This window comes from Delphinus delphis, chromosome 2 (assembly GCF_949987515.2).
Source record: "Delphinus delphis chromosome 2, mDelDel1.2, whole genome shotgun sequence".
Classification (NCBI taxonomy): Eukaryota; Metazoa; Chordata; class Mammalia; order Artiodactyla; family Delphinidae; genus Delphinus; species Delphinus delphis.
Window position 1 is genome coordinate 167,882,265 of NC_082684.1, and position 27,592 is coordinate 167,909,856.

The following is a 27,592-nucleotide window of genomic DNA, read 5'->3' on the forward strand; positions in this document are numbered from 1 at the left end:
TCACAATTTCTCTTCATGAATTATCCCAGTTTAGTTTTTTAGCATTCATTTCCCCATTTGTTAACTACATTCTTTTATCTTTAGTTATAACTTTCATTTCTTTTTATTAGATTATTTTTACCCTATAAACAACATTATTCAATTTAAGCCCTCCTTGTTTATTACCATGGATAAGCTGGTCAGAGTCCTAGGGCACCAGGCATTCGACAACATTCAGCCTCCATCAAAGATCACTGTCCTTACCTGATTACTCTATCTTTTCTACGTAAAGGCAGACAGTAACACATAGTGGTAACTTGGGCTCCAGACTCAGGCTCAGTTTAAACCCCAGCTCTGCCACTTACTGGCTGTGTGACCTTGTACAAATTCCTTAACTTTTCTGTGCCTCAGGTTTCCCACAGATAAAGTGGGGATACTAATGCCTGTCTGAAAGGATTGTTGTAAGGAACAAGTAAGTTGTTCGGTGTAAGACACTTTAAGGTAACTGGAGTATCGCAGGCACTCATTAGATGCTGTTATTATTGTCCAGCTCCCTCCTAAAAGATGACAGACAGACCTCTGAGTGGCTTCCCTCTCGGGTGCAGGTTTCCTCTTTCTTTGACTTCTTCATCTGGTTATACATTGCCATCTGCTTTCCATCTTCCAGAATTTTGTTGATAGCTATCATCTGTTGTCATTTTTACTCATACTCTCTTTGGCCTTCAGAGTTTTACAGTCATTAACTAGAGTTTCCAGAAGTAACAGACATAAACATGTTCAATCTGCCAGGTTGAACATGAAAGTCTTCATTCTTTGTTAGTCACAATTTAAACATAGATATAAATACTTGAAAAGATCCAAATTATTTCTCCCAGTGCACTGTGACCATATCATGTTTTTCTTATTGTTTAAAAATATTACAACCAAAAAAGTCTTAGTAGCATCTAGTCATGAGCCATGTGCAGTAATCTCAGAATTATGAACTTGATGATGAGTTAGACTCCACTGGAGAAGGCAGCCTCGGTAGATTTCTTTTCATCTTTTAAAAATGTCTTCTTTAAAATTATTTTTCACATTATTCTTTCTCTAAATGCATGCCCTGGGTATTTAATGGCTTTTTGTTCTATACTCTTCTTATATCATTTGATTTGAACACAGGTAGATAATAGCATTTTTGATGATTTCAAAGTAGGGTCTCCTTTGGTGGTAGATAGCTTCTAAGGTGGCCCCAACGATCCCTGCCTCCTGGTATTCACAGCCTGTTCAATCCCCTCCCTTTGACCACCCTGTTTCTAATTAATAAAACACATCAACATTGAGAGCATGTCACTTCCGCAATGAGGTTACAGAAGATTATGCCTTCCATCTTGCTAGCAGACTGTCTTTTGGGCTTTGATGAAGAAAGTTGTTGTGTTGAGAGGTCCCCGTGGCAGGGAACTGAGAGTGGCCTTCAGCCAACAACCCACAAAGACTCAGGCCCTCAGTTTCCTCATCCTTCAAGGAACCAAATCCTGTCAACAACCACATGAGCTTGGAAGTGTATCCTTTCCCAGCTGACCTTCAGATGAGACCCCAGCCCTGAGCAGTACTTTTGTTGAAATCTCGGGAGAGACCCTGAGACTGGCAAAGCCTAGATTGCTGACCCACACATACCATGAGATAATAGATGCGGTTTTTTGTTGTTGTTGTTGTTGTTTTGCGGTACATGGGCCTCTCACTGCTGGGGCCCCTCCCGTTGCGGAGCACAGGCTCCAGACGTGCAGGCTCAGCGGCCACGGCTCATGGGCCCAGCTGCTCCGCAGCATGTGGGATCCTCCTGGACTGGGGCACGAACCTGTGTCCCCTCCATCGGCAGGCGGACTCTCAACCACTGCGCCACCAGGGAAGCCCCAGTAATAAGTTTTAGACTATGGTTGTGGAAAGTCTTAATCACAACCATAGACCCCTTCATGTGTATAGTAATTTGTATTAAGTATTTTTCTATTTTTTGTAGTTTGAATCCAACTTCAGATATTTAGTTAAACATTTACAGGACATGCATTTTCACCCTAAATAAATTTCCTGTGGATGGAACCATATGTCTTGCCAAATATAGAAAAATAATTTAGAATACATTCAAGGACTTTGAATCTACTTATTTTTAAAGCAAATCACATATAAAAGTGCTTTAATATACTTAGTCCTGCCTAAATGATTCATTTCCAGCCTCCTAGTTCAAAAGATAGCAAACCTGGGTAGATTAAGTACTAGGTTTTAACACTAGATATTTCCAAGTGTTACTTTTGTGGACTGTCCTCCATCAAGATGAGATATAAGCTTCATTCTCCCTTGTTCAATAAGGAGTGTTGGGAGCACAGTAAACTTGAGAGGGATGAGTGGGCCTGGAAAATATTTGACTAGCAGGACTTTTCCTTGTATGGAGCAGAAGGAAATTGTAGATGCGGTAGAGAAAGTCCTTAAAGCCCCAGGAGTCCCTCAAATCCTTATCAAAGGGCAGCTTCATCAACAAACGTCTCACCACCGGCATCTGTCCCCGTGCTTCCGTTACCCAGGAATCTTTTTTTATAAATAAAACTGTTCACACACACCAACAGAAACCCCAACGCATGTAACACCTTCTTCACCTATAAAAATGGTTTAATTCACAGTCAGTTTCACTGAACTGAAGCAAATAACACTTGACGAGTGAATTAGGAAAGTAGAACTGCTGTGTCCAACACTATTAGGAAACTTGCTCAGATCCTTAAAATATCAGGCCTAAAACAGAAGCTTCACATCGTTCAGTGTCAGAGCTTCGGGTAAAGTACCAGACTGTGCTGACTGCTGACGGTTCCACCTTCTAAGCATTATTCTTCCAGAAGCACCAGGCCTTGTACCTTCTGAGCAAACATAGCAGAGGTCAATTTTCTACCTCTGGTGTTGTGTCTATATTTGCAGAGGAAAATTATTTTAAAATTTTCTTCTATTTTCTACATATTTGAAAAGACTAATAGCCTTTTCTCTATGATTCTCTTTTCTTCCTCATTCATTGTGTTCAGTATCCAAAAGGTATAAGCAATCAAGCTGACTTCAAAACTAGCTTAAAAAGTCACATTTGATGAAATGGGTGGATAATCTGTGCACACTTGTTTGGAATGAGGGGAATGCTCGGAAGGGTATTTCCAAAACAGCAATACTTTTAAAAATCACAGTGCCTAGAGCATCCCACCACTAAGATCAGCTGCTTGAGTTTTGTAAGCAACTGAAGAAACTTCCAGTGTTGTAGAGCCAAGTTGTTAAAATGCCCATAGGGGCACATCCACCTTAGACCTTCACACTGAAGGCTTCCTCTCAACGAGATTGGGGGAAACAAACCTCTAGGCAGAGTATAGTGAGTTCCCAAGAGGCAATATTAAAGGTGAAAGAAAACCGGTGGTTTTGCTGTGACACGTTTTCTCTTGCTGGCCCCGAATGTCTCTTTTTCTCTCACCCCACCCTCCTAACCCTAACAGTTTATACATTGTGCTTATTCGCCCAGCAGTTGTGCATGTTCTTTGGTCCTTAGATGGTTCACTTATATCCTGCTTCTCACACATTAAATAAAATATCTTTATATCTATCATTAGCCTCTAGTATTGGAAAGAAAACGGGAAAAGTTTTCCCTTGAAATATGTACTTTGAAAATACACCTTAGGCAATTCTTCCAGTAAAGGAATTTTTTTTTATGGGTTTCCTATTTTGATAATGGCAATGGTTTCCTATTTTGATAATAGGCAAGTCAGTGAACCCCATTAAAATTAAGTCTCTGTCTTTAAAATGGGTTAATAAAGTATATCTTGGACCTTAAATATAAGGTAACGTGTCTAGCACAATGATCAGTGGGTGGGCATGAGCAGCTATTGTTGTCATTTGTACAGAAAAATGACAGCTATTAGTATTAGCTGCATCATTCATAAATCTTCTGCTCAGTGGCTTAGTTTTTCTTCATTTCTTCTCCTACCAAGGTCTGTTATGAAATTTGTTATTAACTTGGGATTTGGCAGGAGGTATTTATTTTACAATAATTTGTTATACATTTATATACATGATATTTAACAAGAAAAGGTTAAATATAGGGATGTGAAAAACATTGAAGCATCTTAGCCTTGTTTTTTTTTTTTCTCATTACAGATTATATTAACTAATACAAAGCTAGATCTGAATGGGATGTCTTAACAGGAAACTTACACTCAATATATCCAAAAATGAACTTACTATCTTTTCTCCTTCTTCACTTCCTCCCTCCTCTCTCCCTCCCTTCTTTTTTAATCTCATTCCTTCCACATTGGGTTACCTCCTATTACAACATACAGCACTAGAGAATAGGCATGCAATCATGAATAAGGCAGTTACAATCTCTGCCCTCATGTCTTACATGCTAGTAAGACACATTCAACAAAAGAATTACAGAACTAATTATATCAAAATAGATTTGATGAGTGTGATGAAAGAAAGCTCAGAATCCAATACAAGTAAATGCCGTGCAAGCGAGATGGAAACCTGACTTGGTCTGGAGGTGCTGGGGAGCATCGTGGATGCCAACCCTGACCTGAGACGTGAAGGACTAGGTGGGAATGGGGAGAGTTTTAAGCAGAGGTAACATAATTTTTTCAACTTATGCATCTTTTTCTTTTATCTGTTTCTTTTCAAACACAATCATCCTCCCAGTCATCCAGGCTTAAAATCTTTACATTATCTTTGACACTTTATTCTCTTTTGCCTCAACAAATAATCAGTAGCTCAGTTTTCTTGATTTAGCACCATCTTTTCCTCTATTCCCATGCGTGACTAAATTCCCACTCTCACTGTATTTGTTACATTTTTCTTTACCTTTTTCCTATCGCTTTATTTTTTCTTTCATTCAACAAATATTTCTGAACATTTCCTGTGTGCCAGGACTCTGCTGGCGCCAGTGTTACAGAAGTGAACGTGATAAGCATGGCTGTCACAGCGCCTACAATCCAACATGGTGCCATGGGTCCAATGCTGCCGTAAAGCAGGGACAGTGTCCTAAACCACGGGCAAAGCTTCGTCCTCCTAGAGGAAGGGATATTCAGGCTGAGGCCTGCAGGTGAACAGGAATAAGCCAGGTACAGGTGAGACTGTGGGGCTGTGTAAGGAACGTCCAGTGAGAAGGGACAGCATATGCAAGGATTCGAGGGCTTGGGTGGAGGAAAAGCAATGATGTAATAAAGGCAAGCTGCGGACAACCAGCTCGAATAATTTTGACTTTTTCATGGGAGCCAGTGAAAGGTTCTAGGCAGGAGAGTGAGGTGTCAGAAACATCACCCTAGCTGCCGTTTGGGAGCTGGAGGAAAGAGGAATGGTGGAATAAGATATAAGGAGAGGGAAAAGGCTGGTGGGAAAGATGATGGATTGGGATTGTTTTTCTTTTTTCCAACTGGTCTTTTCACCTTCACTCTCTTCTCCTTCCATGGGCAACCAGTCTTCTTGCATGCTGCTACCAGAGTAACTTTCTGGAACGCGCTTCTGATCTCAACGCAGAGTTTAATGGCATGTCTGCCCTTGGAACAAAATCTGAATTCCTCACCCTGTTATTCACAGTTTACAGTGAACTGGCCGCGTCTCTGCTTTGAAGCTTGATATTCTACACTCCCCTGGATGTCTTCCCACTGTGTCTGTCTGTATACTCTACACTCTGAAGCATCCCCACAACCATGGCTCTGTCTCAGGCCCCCGTCCTCTTTCCTCTTTGCTTCCATACTTAAACGCGCTCCTCCTTCATGCGCTCTCAGATGTCCAGCCTCCCGGGATAGCTTTGCTTGTTTCCACTGAGAGAAATTTCCCTTTTCTCTGAATCCTCAATATGATGCAGTCCATGGTATTATGGTGTTTGTCATCTCCCCACGTGGTGGAACTATTTGGAGAGGCAAGCCAGTGCAGCTCTTAGGAGCATGAACTCTGGAACCAAACCACCCGGATTCAGATCCTGGCTCTGACACTTCCTAGCTGTGTGGCCCTGAGCATATCACTTAAATTCTCTGTGCCTCATTTCTCTTCTATAAAATAAAAGTCCCTACTCCATAAGGTATTGTGAGGATTAAATGTGCAAATAATGCAAAAATGTATAATTTAGTATCTAGCAATAATGCTGGATAAATATGTGGTAAGATCATGCCAGTATTTTTATCATTTACGTGTAACATCCACTCTTCTAAATGATAACTTGAGGACCTAATCTGCATCGGATTTACTTTTATGGCTTCTAAATCCCTTACTGCCTCACGCAGAGTAACTAACTAGTGAACGCGTTAAGTTAGAGTCACAAAGACCAGTGAACCCTAATGGGACTTTTCAAATAGTTTATTTTGAAGAGAATATTGTATTTATTAATTAACTAAAACAGATCATTGAGCAAATATTTTACATATAAATGTAAAGCACACAGGATTTTACATTTGATTCAGGGAGAGACCCCTACAGATAACTATAATATAAGGTAGAAAAAATATACAATAAAAGTGATTATAGGAATTCAAAAGGAGTGGCTAGAAGCATTAGTAAAGAATTCATTGAATTCATGAGCTGCAATTATACTGCATTGCAGGGGTAACTTTTAGAATAAAGCATTCATAAATCAACTCTCATAATAATATTAGCCAATACTTACTGAATACTCACTGTAGCAGACACTATGTGTATCGCACTGAAACTTCAAAACAGTCCCATCTGCAAATATTATTGCTGTGTTCATTTTACAAATGGGAAGACTGAGGCATAGCAAAGCAGTGTCTGTCAAAGTCATACAACTAATAAAGAATAGAGCCAGGACTGGACCCAGGGAGACTGGATGCAGAGCCTGTATTCTCCGCCACCACCCTGCAAAATTGAGAGCTCTGCTTCACTATTTGCTGAACTGTTTCTAATATGTTTTATTAAGTTCACTGGAATTTCATTTTCTATTACTTTTTAAACTTATATCTCAGTTATTCTTTCATTTATTTCTGACCGACTCAATCTTTCACTTACAGTAACAAGTCCTCAGATTCTTTATCTGTGAAATAAAATTTTGAACCTGTATCAATAGTTCCCAAACAGTTCAAGAGCAATTCTTTCGTTCAAAATAAAACAATCATGCAGACGTCTATAGTATAGTTGTTCACTTTTGCTTATTCATTCTCTTAGTTGTTGCTTGTTGTGAAATAGAAAAGTTTGCAATAAGTCTCAGGCTTTTGCAGCCCCCAGGAATCCACTGTGCTGGGATAATCTCTAAAGCCATTTCTAGTGGAAATATTTGAGATTTTATATATTCTAGACGTTAGGTTCCTATCTCTCTAGTTTCTAATCTATCATTTCTCTCTGCCATGAGAAGGAGCACTTATGCTTCCCTAATCCCTTAATCTTATATCAAGTTTTCTTTTTTTCTTTCCCATAAGTTTTCCCTTCTTCCTTGAGCTCCAATTCCTTAGTAAACAGTACAGCTTACTTTGCAGAACTCATAATTACCACTGGGCCCTTGTGCATAGGAACTATGTCTAAAACATATGAACTAAAACTTAGAATACAAAGTTACAGAATTTTAACTTGTTTTGTGAAAATAGAAAATAAAAGAAAGGTTTTATATCAAGTTTTGGATGCAGTTTCCTGGCAGATTAAATTCTGAAATCAAATCTTTATCTCTGTCTTCAGCATAGACTTAGTGAATTAGAAAAGTAAGGACAAGTACTATATACACACAAAGGAACATTCTCTCCTGTCCACATCTATTTTTTACCTTCTTCTCATTTCTTGACACTTTTGTCCAGTCTTTTCCCTAGTCCTTGAGAATTTAATCATAATGGTCTTGTCAATGCTTAATTTAATACTTTGATATAGTAGAAATATTAGAGAGATGCCAGCATAGAGTTATAGGTAATGTCATGCTTGGTACTGCTGGAGAGTGGGGCTCCATTTGTCCGATATCAGCAAGAAAACGTCAGCGGGCTTCCCTGGTGGCGCAGTGGTTGAGAGTCCGCCTGCCGATGCAGGGGACGCGGGTTCGTGCCCCGGTCCGGGAAGATCCCACATGCCGCGGAGCAACTAGGCCCGTGAGCCATGGCCGCTGAGCCTGCGGGTCTGGAGCCTGTGCTCCGCAACGGGAGAGGCCACAGCAGTGAGAGGCCCACGTACCGCAAAAAAAAAAACAAAAAAAAAAAAAAAAAAGAAAGAAAGAAAAAAGAAAGAAAAGAAAGAAAATGTCAGCACCTGCCCCATCTCCCCCCGCTATGCTTTCTGTTTCCCAGTATTCACGTCTTCGGGAGGAAAAACCAAAATAACACTGGAGATTTTAGGAGTGGGCATACTTTTCTGTTACAATGACCTTATGCTCAGCAGAATCAGCTCAGGCCAGCTGCTCCAGCAGAAGAGTGCAAGGCCACGTTTTTCAACGGCATTAATCCTTTAGCGGGTCCAAACCGTTTCCTATTCAATGAGGGCTTTGCTCAAAGCCACGCAGTAGCAGATGAGAGGTTGTGCATACCGTGCTTTCACAGGACTTTTGACCATCCCCCAGAGTTGGCCACTTGTTCCTTTGTGTCCCATGGAGCCTGCACAGATGTTTATCACAGCACCTATACTGCTTTGATGCAGTTTCTTCTTTCTTTACTTATTTATATACATTTAAATTTTTTATCTGTTTATTTTATTTTTAGCTGCGTTGGGTCTTCGCTGCTGCGTGCAGGCTTTCTCTAGTTGCAGTGAGTGGGGGCTGCTCTTCGTTGCAGTGTGCGGGCTTCTTATTGCGGTGGCTTCTCTTGTGGAGCCACGAGTTCTAGGTGCACGGGCTTCAGTAGCTGTAGCACACGGGCTTCAGTGGTTGTGGCTCGCGGGCTCTAGAGTGCAGGCTCAGTTGCTGTGGTGCACAGGCTTAGTTGCTCTGTGGCACGTGGGATATTCCCGGACCAGGGCTTGAACCCGTGTCCCCTACATTGGCAGGTGGATTCTTAACCACTGCGCCACCAGGGAAGCCTCCAATTTCTTCTTTATATGGCTCTCTTCCCTTTCTTATTGGCCTTTGTACCCATAGCATCTAGTATATTGCCTGGCTCGTGATAAATGCTTAATTAATATTTGTTGAGTGAAAACTCTGGAGTGAGAAGTGAGGAGTTAGTGAAGTGATGGAGCCAAGTACGAAGTGAGGTAATAAACATGGAGTGATAGATGATGGGGGGATGGGGTGCAGTACAGGATAATCCTCTTAGGATATTTCAGACAGGGGAAAGGTATGGCCGGAAGTGTGGAGCAGGGATAGGCACGGCTCCAGCTGAGAAAGGCAGTGGAAGCTCGCCTGGCTGGCCCACCTGGGGAAGTAAAGGAGAGTGAAGCTTGGACATACCAAAAATTTAGAGGCAATTGCTAGAAACTCCTGAAAGCTAGAATTAAAGACTTTAGATCTGACATGAAAGCAATAAGGAGACTTTATAGTTCTTTGTTTTGGACAAAGAATGATCAAAATAATGTTTTAGAGTTTTATTCAAGTAAATATGTTCTCATGTCAAAATTCATAGTATTAAACATCAGACTGTGAAATACTGATTTTAATCTGTGGGTCATCAGCTGATCCTGAAGGTCTCTTTCTTTCTCTTCTCATCCTACAGGTTGTTATTTTGTACTTTGAGCCAAGCACATTTCGCTGTATTCTCCTAAGATGGGTCCGTCTTCTCGGTTTTGCTACTGTTTATGGAACTGTCACTCTCAAGCTTCACAGGTATATTATGTCTTATTAGTTTTCGTTCCCATGGGAGGATCAAAGCGTTTGGCTTAGCATGTAATTGCAAGCTCAGTCAGCCACTTAAATGGTTAAATTTCAGAAATTTAGATAGGAAGATGATATATATTTTTTATTTTCAAGACACTGTCTTTAGGATTCTCTAGGAAAGTCTTTAATACAATTGAATTTGAACAACATGCTTTAATGAATGTGCCATTGGTTATGGCAAGGTTAATTCTGAATAAAAAATAAATTTAGAATGAATGTGAAGCAGTATTTACTAGCTAAGAACAGGAAGAAATACAAGACAATACAGCTGCAATAATAATCCAAGTCCAGAGCTACCAAAGAATCCTGTATAGTAGAATTCAGCAATATGCTTAGCTAACAAAAGCTATTGTCCTCCATTCCTGAGTTCCATGCCCCAGGGTAGTCCCACTGATATTCTTTGGATGAATTTCCAAAAAAATAGTATTCTTGGTTTCCCTTCTTCACCAGTAGGCTCCAGTGATTATCAGCCGTATAAATTGGAGAACACTGTAAATTCCCTTATACTTCAGTTTCAAAATCACCTACTTCTAAAAAGTATATGATAAGTACTAGCAGGAAAGAGACAATAAAATAAATTACCTATCCAGAAAGGCTGGGAATAGCTGGAAACGATTCCAGGGCTTTCCCTTGCCTCCTCTTTCCAAGTTTTCTCAGCATAGTGGTGCCAAAGAGCATAGGAGTTAACGTATAAATCTCTCCTGCAGGATAACACTCTAGTTCTATAGAGAAACCTTTTACACTGATCAGCTTTAAAGCTGATTTAATAGTCACAGTAAGCCATTCATATTTTCATGCTAATTTGACCGTATTTCTCAATAAATGTATCTTGATATGGCTCATAAAACAGTTTCTCTTAGATGCCATAATATGTGTTATATTTGTCTTTAAATGCCACCCCTTCACCCTTTCTTGAAATGTGATCATTATACTCTCCATTACACAAGCATCTCCATTTCTTTTACTATTTTTTTGTGCTTTTAATAACTGGGAATGCTCCAGATTATCTTTTTGGAACAAATGTAAATGTCTTTAACTCTCAAGATCCTTTCTTATATATGTCATATAGTACAAAGTTTATTGGGCTGGACTTCAGGAGGTCCAGTTTAAATCTCAGTTCAGCCTAGGAAATCATAGCCCTCTATTTACTACAGAAAGAAATGATTAGACTAATCTCTCATGGTCTTTCTGATGCTCACTTTATTCTTTCCACATCATAGCACACTTTGGTCTTGTGTCCTGTTCTTTAAGTACTTTCCGGTTTCCATTGCTTATATGATAACTATTTTTCAGCTGGTGCTCGCTAAAGGAAATGAGAAATCATTGACAGCCTATAATGGACAATGAGACTTCTGGAATTCCCAGAGAATGGGTGGCCTCTTGAGACTTGAGAATGACCTCTCTCCCTATGAGTCTAGCCCTTAGCATCTGTTGGGTCCTCTATTATATGATACAGTTTGCTTATGTAATTATCTTCTTCATTTTTACCATTTTACCTTCTCCTTGAAGTGAGGTCATTCACAAGTGAATCCCCAGCTCTTAGCACAATGAATGACACATGGCAGGTGCTTGATGCATAACAGTTGATAAGTGAATGAATGAATGAATGTCAGATGCAGACTTGGAAGCTGCTTCCCACAGTTCCCTCCACACATAAAGCGTTCCTATTTCCCTGACTCACTGTGTGCTCTCAAGTGCCTGAAACACATGACATTGCCATCTGTGAGAGGCTGTTTGTGGGACAAAAACACAGTATTAAATAACACTGAATCACAGAGTAAGAAAATTCCTTCCATTCAGGTTCTCTTTCCATCCCTCTGATTATTTCCAGGAGAAAAAATAGTTTGGAAATAGTAGGTCTTTAACACCTGCCGAACAGTTGCTAATTTTCCTTTACAACAAAGAGTTGTTGATCAAGCTTCAGGCTCAGAGCTTCCCACTGCAATACTCTCTAGATGAAATTTATTATCTTTATTTCACTGTATTTATTTTCATAGTTACATTCTATTTATGGATTACCTACCAGTTTTTCATTGAAAGTAGCAATATAAAGGTTTCTTTAAAATATTTTAAAGATTTTTTTTGATGTGGACCATTTTTAAAGTTTTGTCAAATCTGTTGCACCACTGCTTCTGCTCTATGTTTTGGTTTTTTGGCTGCAAGGCATGTGGGATTTTAGCTCCCTGGCCAGGGATCGAACCTGCCCCCCCTGCATTGGAAGGCGAAGTCCCAACCACTGGACTGCCAGGGAAGTCCCTTTAAAATATTTTAAAGCAATAAATAGAAGTTGTTTTAAAGAAAGTATTAGTTGGTACACAGATACAGGCAGAAATCTTGAGGGTGGCATACAAATGATTGGGATTTGGGAAACTAGATTACTTCATCATTCTTTTCTTTATTTTAAAGACTGTAATTAAAACGATTTTCTCTCCGACTGTGTGTCTCTAGAAGTCATTGCAGTGAAGAATTACCTACTGAAGGCTTAAATCGAGTGGAAACTATTTCTAATTTAATACGCTGAATTATTCGTATCCTGTCTGAACCATATGGCTGTATATTATATTGTTTTTCCATATTGTTTAAATTTAACTGATTCCAATATTGTTTAAGTCTATAAACTGAAGAATCAACATCTCAGAGGAATGTGAGCAACCCGATGGAAGTGACTGGCTGAACCAGCTTTGTATTCCCCATCCTTAGTGCTGCATCTTGCCCATTTAATGTATTCAGATATTTGTTAAGTGAATGAATGGGTGGATGGTTATAGTGAATGGAGCTGCAGGGATGTCTTTGGTTGATATCTCTTATAGTCAAGCAATGTGTTGTCCTCAAGAAAGGACTCTGAAGATTTTGTAGTAACATGATAGAGAGGAAAGACATAAATCTTTACAAATCCAAATTTGAATTTCAGTTCCGCCACTAATAACTTATACAACCAAGAAGAAATTATTTTAGCTTCTGAGAATCACTTCTCACTTCACCTGTAGAGTTGCTGTAAATCTTAAACATGATTGAAATATTTGTAAAATATGTCAAGCAGGGGGTTTTGGTTGCAAACCACGGACACTGAGGATGGCTAAATTAAGCAAAAAAGGAATTCATTGGAAGGATATGGAGAAGGTCACAGACTTGAAGAGAAAGCTAAAGAACCAGGCTTTGTCGGACCTGACGCAAGGTAGCTTCAGGGATCAAGGTAGCCTGAGCTAAGGGATAAAGTCCCTTGAATGCTATTTTCTCATTTTTATAAGAACTTAATTTTTTATTTAAAATTTTTTTAAAAAAGTAATACCTCTCTAGGCAGAAAATTCTAAGGCAATTATCAGTACTGATAAAGTGACTGTTCTAGTCCCTTGAGAATAGGATAGGCAGGAAACACCTGAGTTCTTGTTTTATTTCAGCCATTTCCCTCAAGGCTTAGTAAAATTGTTTAACATTTCTTTTTCCCTTTCCTGATCTCTCACTGATCAATTTTAGTGTTTACAGAATTCCAGTAACTTTGAAAACTTGAAGAAAATATGAAAAAGGAATAGGATCTCAGTCTGTCACTAGAAATGATACTGTTAGCCTAGGACGGGAACTTGAGGGTTTCATTCACTTTTATCAAATCTCCCACCTTTTTCTTTAGTGGTCGCTCCCCACATTTGAGAGTCATACAGCCAAAGACTACCATACCAAGCCAAAGGAAAATTGCAAGTCTTTTGTTTATTAACAGTGCAGTACAGAGGTGTAACAAGTTAGGGGAAGGTGGTAAAAGTGGTCCAGTCCTTCAGGGAGGAGTATTTTATCACTGACATTGTTTAGAATCACCAGCACATGGTGATGATACAAAGCAGAACAGCTTTGAGTTGTCATTTTTATTGCCTTAAATTCTCTACGGACACTATTACTTGCACCCAGGGCAGACAAGTCCCACCGCCCAACCTCACTGGCAGGCCATTCATGCAATGCAATTTATTTGAACCTAAAACCGTTTGTTTCTCTTTGGAGAAAGAAAGAAGGGAGAATGGGACAGGTTTTAGCTAGCTCAATATGGATCATAAGGAAAAATAGAGCTGAAATAGGCAAAAATGAAGAAGGTTCATTTATAAAAAGAGTTTCCTTCAGTAACCATAGATATGTTTGACTTAGTACATTAATGATGTAGGACAGATCTAAAAGAACATCTGGCACGTCCATGCATGTGTGGGTTCACAGAATACTTGCTATACGTTGGTTCGTTGGTCGGTTGGTTGGTTTTAAGAAACCTGGAAAGGCAATATCTCTAGGCTCAGAAAATCTGAGTATATTATCAGGAGGAAAAATGAGGAACTGTTTTAAATGAAAGGGGGTAGAGAGAGATTAAGAAACTTAATGCTAAAAGAACATTTTCCTATTCCCTGTAATATGATTTCTGAAAACAAATTGACTTTTCCTTTTTCTAAGGCTAATCAAGAAAAAACAAAAGACTTTTCTGTACTATATTTAAAACATATTTAAGCAGGCTGCAAAAAAACCTTCTTCTGGCTCTGGCCTAGGGATTTTCATTTCATGCATTATTCAGTACCGCTCGCTTTGGATACAGCGCAATTTGTAGCAGTTTTCTCTACTGCACTCATTAGCACCAAATATTTACACTTTGTGGGAGTGGATAGATAGATAGATAGTTTTGTTTCCTAGTAAATTTTTTTATTGAAGTATGGTTGATTTACAGTGTTGTATTAATTTCTGCTGTACAGCAAAGTGATTCAGTTATACATATACACATTCTTTTTTATACTCTTTCCCATTATGGTTTATCACAGGATATTGAATATAATTCCCTATGCTATACAGTAGGACCTTGCTGTTTATCCATTCTGTATATAATAGCTTACATCTGCTGACCCCTGCCTCCCACTCCACCCCTCCCCCTAGTAAATTTTGAAAGTGACTGGAAGATATTTATATTTATTTATTTTATGTATTCTTTTAAAGATATATAAAATACAGTAAGATACTTTAAATTTTTTAAAGGGCAAAAGGAAGAAAATCTTTTTATCCATTTTCCCAATGACTAATGATGTTGAGATTATTTTCAGCTGTTTATTGGTCATTTCTACATCACTTTAGAGAAATGTCTATTCAGGTCCTTTGGCCATTTTTTTTTTAAATAAATTTAAAAAAATTTATTTATTTTATTTTTGGCTGTGTTGGGTCTTCGTTTCTGCGCGAGGGCTTTCTCTAGTTGCGGCGAGCGGGGGCCACTCTTCATCGCGGTGCACGGGCCTCTCATTGTCAGGACCTCTCTTGTTGCGGAGCACAAGCTCCAGACGCGCAGGCTGAGTAGTTGTGGCTCACGGGCTTGGTTGCTCCGCGGCATGTGGGATCTTCCCAGACCAGGGCCCGAACCCGTGTCCCTGCATTTGCAGGCAGATTCTCAACCACTGCGCCACCAGGGAAGCCCCCTTTAATTGGGTGTTTTGTCTTTTTGTGTTGCATTGTATGAGTTCTTATATATTTTGGATCTGAGACCCTTATCTAATAAATTATTTGAAAATATTTTCTCCGATTCTGTGGGTTTTCTTTTTTACTTTATTGATAGTGTGCTTTGATGCACAAATTTTTTATTTTTATGCAGTTCAGTCTATCTGTTTTTTCTCTTGTTACATATGCCTTGGTATGATATTTAAGAAACCATTGCCTAATTTCAGATCAGGAAGATTTATACCTCTGTTTTGTTCTAAGCATTTTATAGTTTTAGTTCTTACATTTGGGTTTTTGATTCATTTGGAATCAATTTTTGTCTATTATGTGAGGTAGAGGTCTACATTCATTCTTCTGCATTTGGATATACACTCGTCCTTAGGACCATTTGTTTACAAGATTTTTTTTTTGGCTGCACCGTGCGACTTGTGGGATCTTAGTTCCCCGACCAGGGATTGAACCCGGGGCCACGGCAGTGAAAGCACCGAGTCCTAACCACTGGACTGCCAGGGAACGCCCTTTTTTATTGAATAGATTTTTTTTTAAGATAATTTTTTCTTTATTTAATGATCTTGACAGTGTTGTCAAAAGTCAGTTGACTGGAGATGGAGAGGTTTATTTCTGGGTGATCAGTCTTATTCCGTTGTTCTATGTGTCTACCATTATGCTAGTACCACACTGTTTTGTTAAATTGACTTGAACCTGTAGGTCAATTTAGGGAATAATGCCATCTTAGCAATATTAAGTCTTTCAATCCATGAACACAGAATGTCTTTCCATTTCTTTAGATCTTTAAAAATTTCTTTCAGTGATGTTGTATAGATATCAGCATACACATCTTTTACCTCCTTGGTTAAATTTACCCCTAGGTATTTTTTTGATGCTATAGTAAATGGAGCTGTTTTGTCGATTCCATTTTCAGATAGCTCATCGCTAGTATATAAAAATAAAACTGATTTTTTAATGTTGAACTTGTATCTTACAACTTCACTGAATGTGGTTTTTAGCTCAGATTTTGTGTGTGTGTGTGTGTGTGTGTGTGTGTGTGTGTGTTCTTTAGGGTTTTCCATATATAAGATCATGTCATCTACTAACAGAGACAGTTTTACTTCTCCCATTCCAATATGGATGCATTTTATTTCTTTTTCTTGACCGATTGCTCTGGCTAGAACTTTTGGTACAATGATGGATAGAAGTGGTGAGAGCAGACATTCTTTCCTTATTTCTGATATCAGAAGAGATAATCCGCAAGTTCCTTCTAGCTCTATATTTGACTTGCAACAGTCCTGTAACCCTTCCTTCTTCCTTTATTTTTTCATCATTCTGCCTTATTCTGTCTACTTACAATCAGGTCAAAAGAAAGGAAGCTTAGTATGAGATATGAGAGCACAAGCAGGTCACTGAAATGGACAAAAGTACCCATATTTGGGAAGCTGAGTTGTGAGTTCTCCTTCTTATGAATAGCAATAACTTAAAATAGTCACAACAGTTTTACTGAACTTCATGTCTGATAAATGTTAACAATCTGTTTCTGCCTAGGTACTGCCAGTCCTTTTTAATATATACCTAACATCTACCCAGTGACCAAGAAGCAGCTTTAGGTTACTTCTGAAAATGAAATTTTGAGAAATTGTTGAAAAGCTTAATAAACATGAGGGCTTGTGACCATTTAAAGCAAACTGGGAGGGAGTAACTTCAGCCCTTTTCGTGTTGTTCACTCTTAAGGCTCTTTTGTCAAGAATTGAGTGGCTTTATATTTACAGAAGAAAATAATCACCTCCTACTTTTCATCAGAAGCATTTATTCTCTGGAGTTTCTAAGAAAGTAGTAAAATGTATAGAAATTCAAGTCTAATGGAGAACTTCAAGACTTTAGGATTATTCCGATTAAATTAATAGAACAGAAGACTAGATGGCTTGAGGATGTATATGTTTATTCCCGTTTAGTACACAAAAAAGATGCAGCTAAATCACAAACAGATGCAGATGTTCTGAAAATGGAAAACTTTCTGTTACTAGAGGCTTTAATAAAATTTTGGTGTCAGCATAACAAAAACTCAAAAATTTATCTGACAGTTTAGAGCAGTCAGCCCATTAGAAAGACACCTGCACCAGTCTTAAGCCTTTTGGGGAAAAAAGCTCTCAAACTATAGCCTTCGTCCGAATTTACCTAACGGATTTGTTAAAATACAAATTTCTGAGCCCTAATCCCCAGAATTTCTGACATAGTAGTAGGTATGGATGGGACCCAAGAATTTGCATTTCTAACAAGTTTCCAGATGGTGTTGATGATAGCGGTTTGGGAACCACTAGCCCAGAGCAAGTGGCATCTCAAATGAGCCATGAAGAAATATGCAGGAATTAGCTAAATTAGGTGTTTGTATTGATGGAGGGAGGGGCAGTACAGGAAGCTGAGGGCAAAGGTTCAGATAGAGGACACCTGCATATAGTCCACAGGGACCCACAGGACCCTAGGAAGGGAAGAATAGTGAGAGATGAGCATGCTGAAGCAAGGAGGAACCAATTTTTAAAGGCGTTTTACATCGTAAGGTAGCTAGGATTTGGGTGGAGAGCCACAGAAGGACTGTAAACAGGAGAGAAACATGATCAGAGTGCAGTTTAAGAAGATCATTGTGGCTTTAGCATATAGTGTGGACTGAAGGTGGGCCAGACCAATAAGGAGACTGGTTAGGAAATTACTGAGGACAGAGGTTGATGACCAGGAGCTATATAGTGGCAGTGAAAATGGAGAAAAATAGAAGGATTTGAAAGATATTTAAGAGGTAGAAATTAAGTTCTTAAGCATGCATTTGGTGTCTGGAATGTAAATGAGAGAGAAGTATCAAAGTTCATTCCTAGGTTTCTGCTTTGAGCAATTAACTGGTACTGGTCATTGAGACAGGTAACACAGTGGGTTAGAGGAGAGAGGAGTGGAGAGAGTGACGATTTTATTTGGGGAACCTGTTGATGTCCCGTAGGTCACTGAGTATACAGATCTTGAGCTCAGGACAGTGATCTAAACCGAAGTTACAGATCTGGGACTCACCAGCATGTACATGATTGAAGCAGAATTGTGGATGGAATTTCCCAGGTATAATCCGTAGAGCAAGAATAGAAGGTGACTAAGTTTAGGAGATCCTTGAGGAACACTATTATTTAAGGGGAAGACTGAGGCAGAGGACTCTGACAGAGACTAAAAAGCTGCTGACAGAGGAGTAGGCAGAGAGTCAAGAGAACGTGACATAACGGAAGCCAAGTGCCTCCACCACGCCAAAAGCTGGAGAGAGATCAAGTTAAATAAGGAGTAACAACATCAATTAGATATTTGAAGCAGATAATCGATAACCTAAGTACAAGTCCTTACTGTGGAGTTTTATGAGCTCAAACTAGAAATGTGGAATGTGAAAAAGTAGAGGCAGACATATAGTGACAGCCAATTTCTTTTTTTTTATCATTTCAACATGATTTCTATGATTTCTCTACTATTAATAATGAGAACTGAATATATACTTTAAATATACCTTTTTATATTAAATTCTGGAAAGTTTTTGCAGTCCTCTTGTATACATTACTGCTTTCCTTTAGAATAGTGAAACCTTCTGAACAGATGGTAGCTTAAAATTTTATCTGTGAAAAAAGTAGTAGGAAAAGTAATCGATATAAGATTGCATTTTTTCTACAGCTGTATTTCATATAAAAGCATGTCTAAGGATTTCATTTTTAGAACTTGGTTTCTAGGCAGTGAACCCTAGACTAACAAGAGCTCATTTTTTAAAGATATAGCAGAATTTTCTCATTTTATTTTAAGGCAATCCTAGAAAAATGCATCTTATTCCATTTTACAAAAACCAATATCCTGAAATGCTTAGATTGCCGCGCAGAGTTGTGTTATTGTATTTTCTAGTGTTTGAAAGCCAGTAAAAGCAGTAACAGGAGACTCATGAGGGCTCTGCTTTGGCTTTTCCTCTCTGGAAATGAGATTTGGGGATCTGTGACAATCTTGAGTTCTCACATTTTACAATAAATACCCATGGGGTCATCTGGAAAGCATGAAAATTTCTGATAATTTAGAAGTTGGATTTCTTGATTAAAGGACTACCATACTGGGATCATATAGATTTCCTCTGCAAATGACAAACTCATCTGGTTAAGAAGTATTTTAAAGATAGTTATTTTAAAAATTCAATATTTCCTCTCATTGAGGTTTAGAGTTTCTATGTGAAAATCTTCAAGTATCAGAAAAATAAATGATTTCCCACATATTGGCCATGGAAAGAAAATATAAATCATAACTATTTTTCTCTGAAGCAATGGTTCTCAACCCAGTGAAACCCTTCGCAGTAACTTGAAAAATCCCTAGGAGTCCCTGTGGGTTGAAAAAAAACTTCCCTTCTTGCCAAACGTTTCCACCCACTGTCCCTCAAAGACAACGTACATTTCCCTGCTTTGTACTTTGTTATGTGATTCCCTTCAGCTAGAATGTCTCCTTATATCTTCTCCACTTGCCTCCATTTCTACCTACTGATATCCATCAAGACCCAGACCAAATAGCACCTATTCTATTAGGTTCCTGGACTTACTAACTACACACAACAACATATAATATATGCTGTTTTATATGGTAGCTATTTACATAGCTTACATTGTAAGCTTACATTGTAAGCTTCTGGAAGACAGGAATCATATATTATGCCTTCCATGTTGCCTAGTATGATACCTCGCATATGGTTGTCACTACATAAACCTTTGTTCATTATAATTACATTTCAGATATTCAAATATAGTCAAGCTAGAATTTGGAACAATTCTCTCTTTTTCTTTTGGCCCTAGCCAAAATATAGAAGACCAGAAAAATGGTTCAGATTCCCTCTTTTGAGATCCTAATCATTCAAAATGTAGAATTCATCCAGGTACAACCAGAAACAATTACGTGCACATAGTGGCTACAGGTTTCTCCTACAAAAAATAAGATTGGCACCGGCAGAAATATTAGTTTTCCAAGAAATTTCTCTCATTCCTAGGATAGAGTTTTTGAATCTTGATCTGCTGATTTTAGTAGAAGCCTTCTTAATGGATTAGTGATTGGTCAATTAATGAATAAAGTTTTTTAAAGTAGAAAGGGGTTAAAGAAGTGTATAGATACTGTAATTTAAGACACAAATAATCACTCACCAATATTTTTGAAGTAAGTCCTCTTCTTTGACTGTGGATCTAATCGTTCTCTTTGTAGCATAAATCACTGCAATGTATTATCTATTGTTCATAGTTTTGGTTCTTTAAGTAGGAGTGAGAATCTAAAGAGTTTTTGTTTGTTATTTTGAGGTAATCTGAGTGTAGACTCCTTCTGGATTTTGGTTTGTTGACCACCGCAATATATTAAAATTTTCCTTACTTTCCCCTAAGTTAACAGTTCTTTTAGTGACTCACCTTTATGGAGTCCTTCCAAAGCATTCAAAATAGAATTTTGTACAAATGTCTCCTTTGCTTACACAGTCAATTTAGTTAACTTATATAAAATGATAACAAATACTCTTTTATCACTTACATGTGGAATCTAAAAAATAAAACAAACAAATGTATATAACAAAACAGAAACAGACTCACAGATACAGAGAACAAACTAGTGGTTACCAGTGGGGAACAGGAAGGGGGGAGGGGTAAGTTAGGGGCATGGGATAAGTGATACAGACTACTATGTATAAAATAGATAAGCAACAAGGATATATTGTGCAGCACAGGGAAATATAACCATTATTTTATAATAACTTTAAATGGAGTATGATCTATAAAATATTGAATCACTATGTTGTATGCCTGAAACTAATATAATATTACAAATCAACTATCAAGAAAAAAAGATGATAACAATGGGCATAATCTGGGGACAAGTACAACTGATTCTTAACAAGTAGCAATTCAACTAGTTGGAGCAAAAGTGAGGCATACTGGAGAGAGGCATTGTGTTCGCTGCCAGTACTAGCATTCAGCATGACACGGGCCATACTCAGTATGTTTCACCCAGGGAATCTGGTGAACTACAGATCTTCCTTGACTTTCAGTGGAGTTATGTCCAGGTAAACCCATTGTAGATTGAGAATATCTTGAAGTCGAGGATGCATTCAGTACATCTAACATCATAGCTTAGGCCAGCCTACCTTATCCGTGCTCAGAACACTTACATTGGCCTCCACTTGGGCAAAATCATCTAACACAAAGTCTATTTTATAATAAAGTGTTGAATATCTCATGTAATTTATTGAATACTGTACTGAAAGTGAAAAACAGAATGGTCGAATGAGTACAGCATGGTCGTAAGTGGGTCAGTTGTTTACCCTTGTGACCGTGTGGCTGCCTGGGAGCTGCAGCATCAGGAGAGAATATCGTACCACATATCACTAGCCCCGTAAAAGATCAAAATTAGGCTCGAAGTACAGTTTCTACTGAATGCTTATCACTTTATGCCATCATAAAATCGTAAGTCGAACCATCTTAAGTTGGGGACTATCTGTAGTTAAATGGTGAGTAAAGTGATCTTCTTTTGTACTCTTATTTTATACTAATACCTTTCTGACATTGTTCCACATAAAAATTGAGGGTAAGTATTTTATTCAGAATTAAATAACTACATGCTGTGTGTTAGGTGAAGGACAGTGAGGTTAAAGATATGCAGGGGGGAAGGATAAATAAGAATCTGCTAGAAAATAACTTTCTTTACTGGATGTGTTGTGTTAATTTGAAAGAGCTATCAAAGCCCAGCATTGAGAGAAAAAATAGTAAAATACGTCTAGGTTATTTCAGGTATGTATGTTTCATTTCCATATTTATAATGACTTTTATGAAGAGTACATATGAATATTTCATTTAAAATGTTGAAAGAATCAGAGCAGGAAATAGAAAACTTGGGAAGATGAATTCATTTTTGCCTTTGGGGAATTGATTATGGATACCCTTATAGTATCATAAACCACTCATGGTAGTTTATGTCAAGCCACAATATTGTGACCTAAAATATCAGAATGAGAATGCGGAGTTAAAATCAGCTAAGAATATTTTGGAGATGAAATTAAAGAAAGGATGGCTGGAAAGATCCCTATAGTAAGGTTGGATTTTGTCTTCACACCATTTTTAGAGATGGAGCAGTTCTTAGATATCATGTAATCCAGTAGGTCTCAACTCTGGCTGTGCATTTGAGTCATATATACAGGGAAAAAAAAGCCCAAATTTTAAAAATTGCTGTATTTCCTATAGGTCATATCCTCTTCCTTAATACAATAATCTTATTCAGGGGTATTTAAATACCCTTCTTATTGTTTTCGTACTTATTTTTGGTAATGTGACAAAATGACTATAAAGGGAGGTTATATAAAATGATTTTCAGAAAATACCTTTTATAACATTCTACTGTAAAAAAAAACAACTGGTTTAAGGAAGTCTTTGACTTAGTATAATATTGTAAAACCCAACTATTCACTTTTAGGACTATTTTTTGATCCCTCAGAAACCCTGTTTGAGCAATGTTTGCCTGTGGATCGTTCTAAGGTCCTGAGAATTTTCCTTGAAATATTAAAACATGCTCAAAAGAATTCCATCCTACACAAATCTGTTGACTCACTGACCCCTAATGCAGGGTATTTGTTCTGCTATTGGAAGGTGAACTAGAATGAAATTCAGTCAAAGTATAGGCAACACTGTTGTTTGTTTTTTATGTTAAAACTCTGCCCAAGTAGGTTTGGCTGGGTTTAAATTTCACCTAGAAAAATGAGATATTTTAGAATTTTACTTTCTGGTTGTTAGGTTTGCCTTCAAATTTTGATGTCTTGCTTTTCCAGGGTTTTGAAGGTGTTTCTTTCACGAACAGCCCAACGGATTCCATACATGACCGGTGGACGGGTCATGAGAATGCTGGCAGTAATACTCCTGGTAGTGTTTTGGTTTCTCATTGGCTGGACTTCATCTGTTTGCCAGAATTTGGAAAGGCAGATTTCACTCATTGGCCAAGGGCAAACATCAGATCACCTCATCTTCAATATGTGCCTCGTTGAGCGCTGGGATTACATGACAGCAGTTGGTATGTGATCACTTGCTTTGTGCAATTTTATCCTTTGCCCACTAGCATTAAAATGGACTTCGTTAGAAGCCTTGCCAAGCCCTTTCACAAACCCTAAAGGAATTTCACCTAATACGGTTTTGGTGAAACAATATTATGAAAAGATAATAATGACATGCGGAGTGCAAACTTTTTCTGAGAGTTTCCATCTTTTTCAAAGGTGTGTAGCTTTGTTCAGAAAATGTAATCAAGAAGGAGAAATACAGTCAGTAAAGGCAACTTCTTTGTACAGAGAGACTTTCTGCTTTCCGTCCTATCAGTGTGTCCCTATTTGGCTAACAGAAGCTGTTCTCTTGACTTATTTCTTTAGCTGGGAGGAAAAAGGAAACATACTGGTATTTTTTTATATAGTTTTGGTCCTATGATATATCAGACTTGGTATCTAGAGCACTCTGGGCAAAATTTCTAATTTATCTTTCCTCTAAAGATAATTTATTGGGAATTCTCTGGAGGTCCAGTATTATACAAACACAAAGCCATGCTCCTTGGAGATAGTAAATTATGTGACTGAGAAGCTGGAGAACTTGGAAGAATCCCATGATGAGTTGGGCCAAAAACAGATTCTTTTTCTGGTAGCTCAGTTTTTTGAAAAATGAGGAAGAGAAAAATCCATAGGAATTTTTCTGTTGTTAATATTGGGCTATTTAAAACTAAGCCTCCCAAAATACAAAAACCCTTTATTATTTTGTTGTCATTCCCCTCAGTCAACCAGGGACAAATCTTAATTTTATTTGGCAAAAATAAACCCATGAATTTAATTCCCATTTTCTGTCTCCCCCATATTTGGCAATTGTTCATTGAATGTTCACATTTACTATTTTGCTAGAAGCTAATGTGTATTTAGTTTACAATTTAAATGGAATAATATTTTTCTGGACAAGATATTTTAGGAATCTTATAGGCCTGATATCTGTAATAATAAAGCAATGTGGGTACATAAAGGGAATTGTTACAATGATAATATATAAAGTCAATCATCATTATTTTGATCAATATCAAAGAAGATATCAGTAGTTTCGTATCAGGAGATATCAATATCAGTATCAGAAGATAAAGCATAGAACTAAGGTAAGAAGCAATTCCAATTCTGACTTTAGTCTGGATATGAAAATTAAACAAATTGTACAGATATAAAATTTCTACTTAATAGAAACCTATAACATTATTTTACGTTCTTCAATCCAAGTTAACCAAACTAGGGAAAATCATTTCCCAATATTACTATGAAGAAAAGCCCATTATATTTCTTTTATGTTTTACAAAGACTATAATACTCAAATTCATAATGAGGCATCATTGGGTAGGCAATGAGCAAGCGGAAATGAGCCCAAGAATTTGCACTTGTAACAGGTTCCAAGTCAACGCTTTTGCTCCCGGTCCTGAAACCGCACTTTGAGAAGCACAGCTCTAAGTCTTTCTCATTCTAATGATTCCAACTCCACAATCCCTGAATTTGGGGGGGGGGGGGGTGGCGGGGGCGGGGTGTGTGTGTGTGTGTGTGTGTGTATCTCCTAAAAGTAATCTATTAATAGATTGAATTTATTGATTTATCACATCACTTTCTGGTTCTCCAGATTCCTTTAACAGGTTTTTAAGACTCCCATCTCCCCCAAAATGCCCTAACTTTAAAAAAAAGCAAAGACTCACAATAAATGTAACCATCCAGCATTATTTACAGTGTATTTCAGCATTACCCTCTTTTCCAGTTAGGCATTTCCTTCATGCTTCACACAATTCCCACCCACCTCCACCACTGTTCCTATCAAAGGAAGTGTTCTCTGTACCTCTTTACAATATTCTAAACTTTACCATGCCTCAAAGAACTTCTCTTTTATAAAGATTCCTGGGTTCAGGTCCGAGTCGTTGTCTTCCTTTATTGAACTACCATTGTACCAAGAGTCTTTATCACCTAATTTTGCTTTTCAATAATTTTTAACAATTCTCACTTATCTGTGTAAACCAATAGTAAACTACCTGATGAGAGGAATAAGGCCTTTATATATTTTATATCTCCCGTAAAGTGTTCAACACCTTACTAGAGACATTATAGGTATTCAGTGGATCTTGTTTGTCATATAAAATTCTTACTTATATATAAAGAAAGTTTATGTAAAATAAATTGCAGGTTACTGTGAGTTATGTGTTGCTACTTATTTCTATATAGAAATTACAGATGTGACCTTCTTTAGAGTGTAAAATACTGGAAAATAAAAGACTAATGATAGGGTACAGAGATCAAGAGGTAAGAAGTTAAATGTTTGGTGGTGGTGTTTTTGCTATCTTCCAGTCATTGTTTTTGTCCTATAAACTACAGCAACACCTTAGTTTCAAAAATTACACTTTTCTTGCAGTAACACAATTCTGTAAAGAAAAGTCAAGACACGTGATTTAACAACAGGAACCAATATTTGAAATTAGGACCATCTTGAAAACTCAGAGACATGTGGTTGCTATAAACTTTTTTTCACACTGCCCTACAGCGATTTCATTTATTTCTCTTTCTGCATGTGGTATTAGATATTCCATATTTAACCTCTCTTAATTTAATGTTTGCTAATGTGTAACATATGCCTCTTTTCAGTCCTCTTTATATATTTCTATAAGTACCATGTTTACCATTAGATATTTTTATATCCAGGCTGTTATTCAAGAATAAATTCATGTATCTTCAGTCAGCCAGAAAGAAACATGTACTGAAAGCTAAATTATTCCCCGTTTCCTAAACAGAAATGTTTCTACGCAGGGGGAAGGATGTAGAGAGGCTGGAGATAGGTTTTACCTTAAAGTTGTTGTGAAAAATCTTTGTCAAGAAGCTTAGTGTCAGAAGTCAATTTAGAAAAAAAAGGAAAAGTGATGGTTAATTTATTGATAAACATGTGTTCCGAATCACCTTTACCTGTCAGAAACAATCTATTTTTTTTTAATGCAAAATAAAGAACCATTTGAAAGAGTGTGATACTAGTTTTCTCACTGAAGTAGAACTCCAGTTAGAAATATGGGTCATAAATTTAAAGAATGGGCCCTTTCTATTTTTGCTTACTGCACGGGTCTGCTCAGACCTGCCCAGGTAGGTGCTTTTCCTACCACAGATGTTTCAGAAGGAGGAATCAGGTATAGAAAACTACTTGGAAAAATCTCTCAACCTCTGTGAGCCTCAGTTTCTTCTTTGAGGAAATATCTGAAAACATAGGAAATATTTCAAAACATAGAAATGGAAGAAAAATGACTTTCAGAATCCCATTATTATTTATGTCTGTTTATAATTCTCAGTAATCATTGTTTGTCCTATATAAAAAAATGTGAAGTAAACTTTAATGGAAAGCAAATAAAGTATTTCTAAACATTGCGACTGGGAAAGACAGGTGAACATTGGCCAGGGTGAGAAACACTTTACAGGCCCAGTAATCTGTTTTTTTAAAAAAACATTTTATTTTATCTCTTGGAAAGAGAACCTCAAAATTTGGATGTTCCAGAATATTTCTAGATCAGATTAGAATTCCTGGAAAAACTTAAGCTGCCATACTTCTTTGAAAACCATCTACATCTGTAATAAAGATAATACCGCAGTACTTACCCTAGGCATCTTTATGTGACTCAGCACTTCTCTAAGCGTGTTTCAGTATCTTATCTGTAGCTCACTGAAGGCGAAAGGAAGGATTCTCACATCTGTTCACTCTCTTTCCTCTCCCAACCTAGTAGCTAGCTATCTGTTCTTCACAACATCGCCTGGATGGTCACCCTATATCCCTAGCACCTAACAAAGTATCTGTCAGTTGTAGGCTCTCGAGAAATATTTGCTGAATGAACAGAGAAGGAACTCAGTTCCTTTATTGTGTATTATTTTCTGTGGTCAGGGTTAGACCAGTGTGAGGAGACACATTAAAGCTAAAAATCCAGGAGTTACACAATTGTACCCAAATCAATTTTAACGGTAAAGTGTATGTTCAGATTGGGGAAGGTGTTTTTGAGCAAATTATGTAAACTAAAATGACAGTCCCCAGCCCTTTTATGAAATTTGACCTCTGACTTATCCAAACTATCTGGTCAAAATAAGAGCTTGGTACAAATTTGGCATGACAAATCAGAATTATAATTTTTAAAATACTGCATAGTGCATTTACAAATATTGAAGTAGAATAGAACTGATTTGCTTTTGATAAAAATTTTTATTATTTCACCATTCTCCTAGAGCTGTGTAAAGAATAAAGGAGTTGGGATGGGCAAACATTCCCCTAAATTAATGGAGAAAGCAAATAACTATCCCAAATCATACTCATTTTGAAAAAAGTT

The 27,592-nt window shown here is 37.6% G+C and overlaps 1 protein-coding gene across 1 annotated transcript in view; it reads left to right on the plus strand.

The window, feature by feature from the left end:
• Window positions 1-27,592, plus strand: part of GPR158 (G protein-coupled receptor 158) — a 323,743-nt gene that overhangs the window by 269,543 nt on the left and 26,608 nt on the right. The window contains exons 6-7 of the mRNA XM_060003776.1: window positions 9,594-9,703; window positions 23,025-23,263. Of these exons, the coding sequence (XP_059859759.1) occupies window positions 9,594-9,703; window positions 23,025-23,263 (349 nt within the window). The remainder of the gene's footprint in view (window positions 1-9,593; window positions 9,704-23,024; window positions 23,264-27,592) is intronic.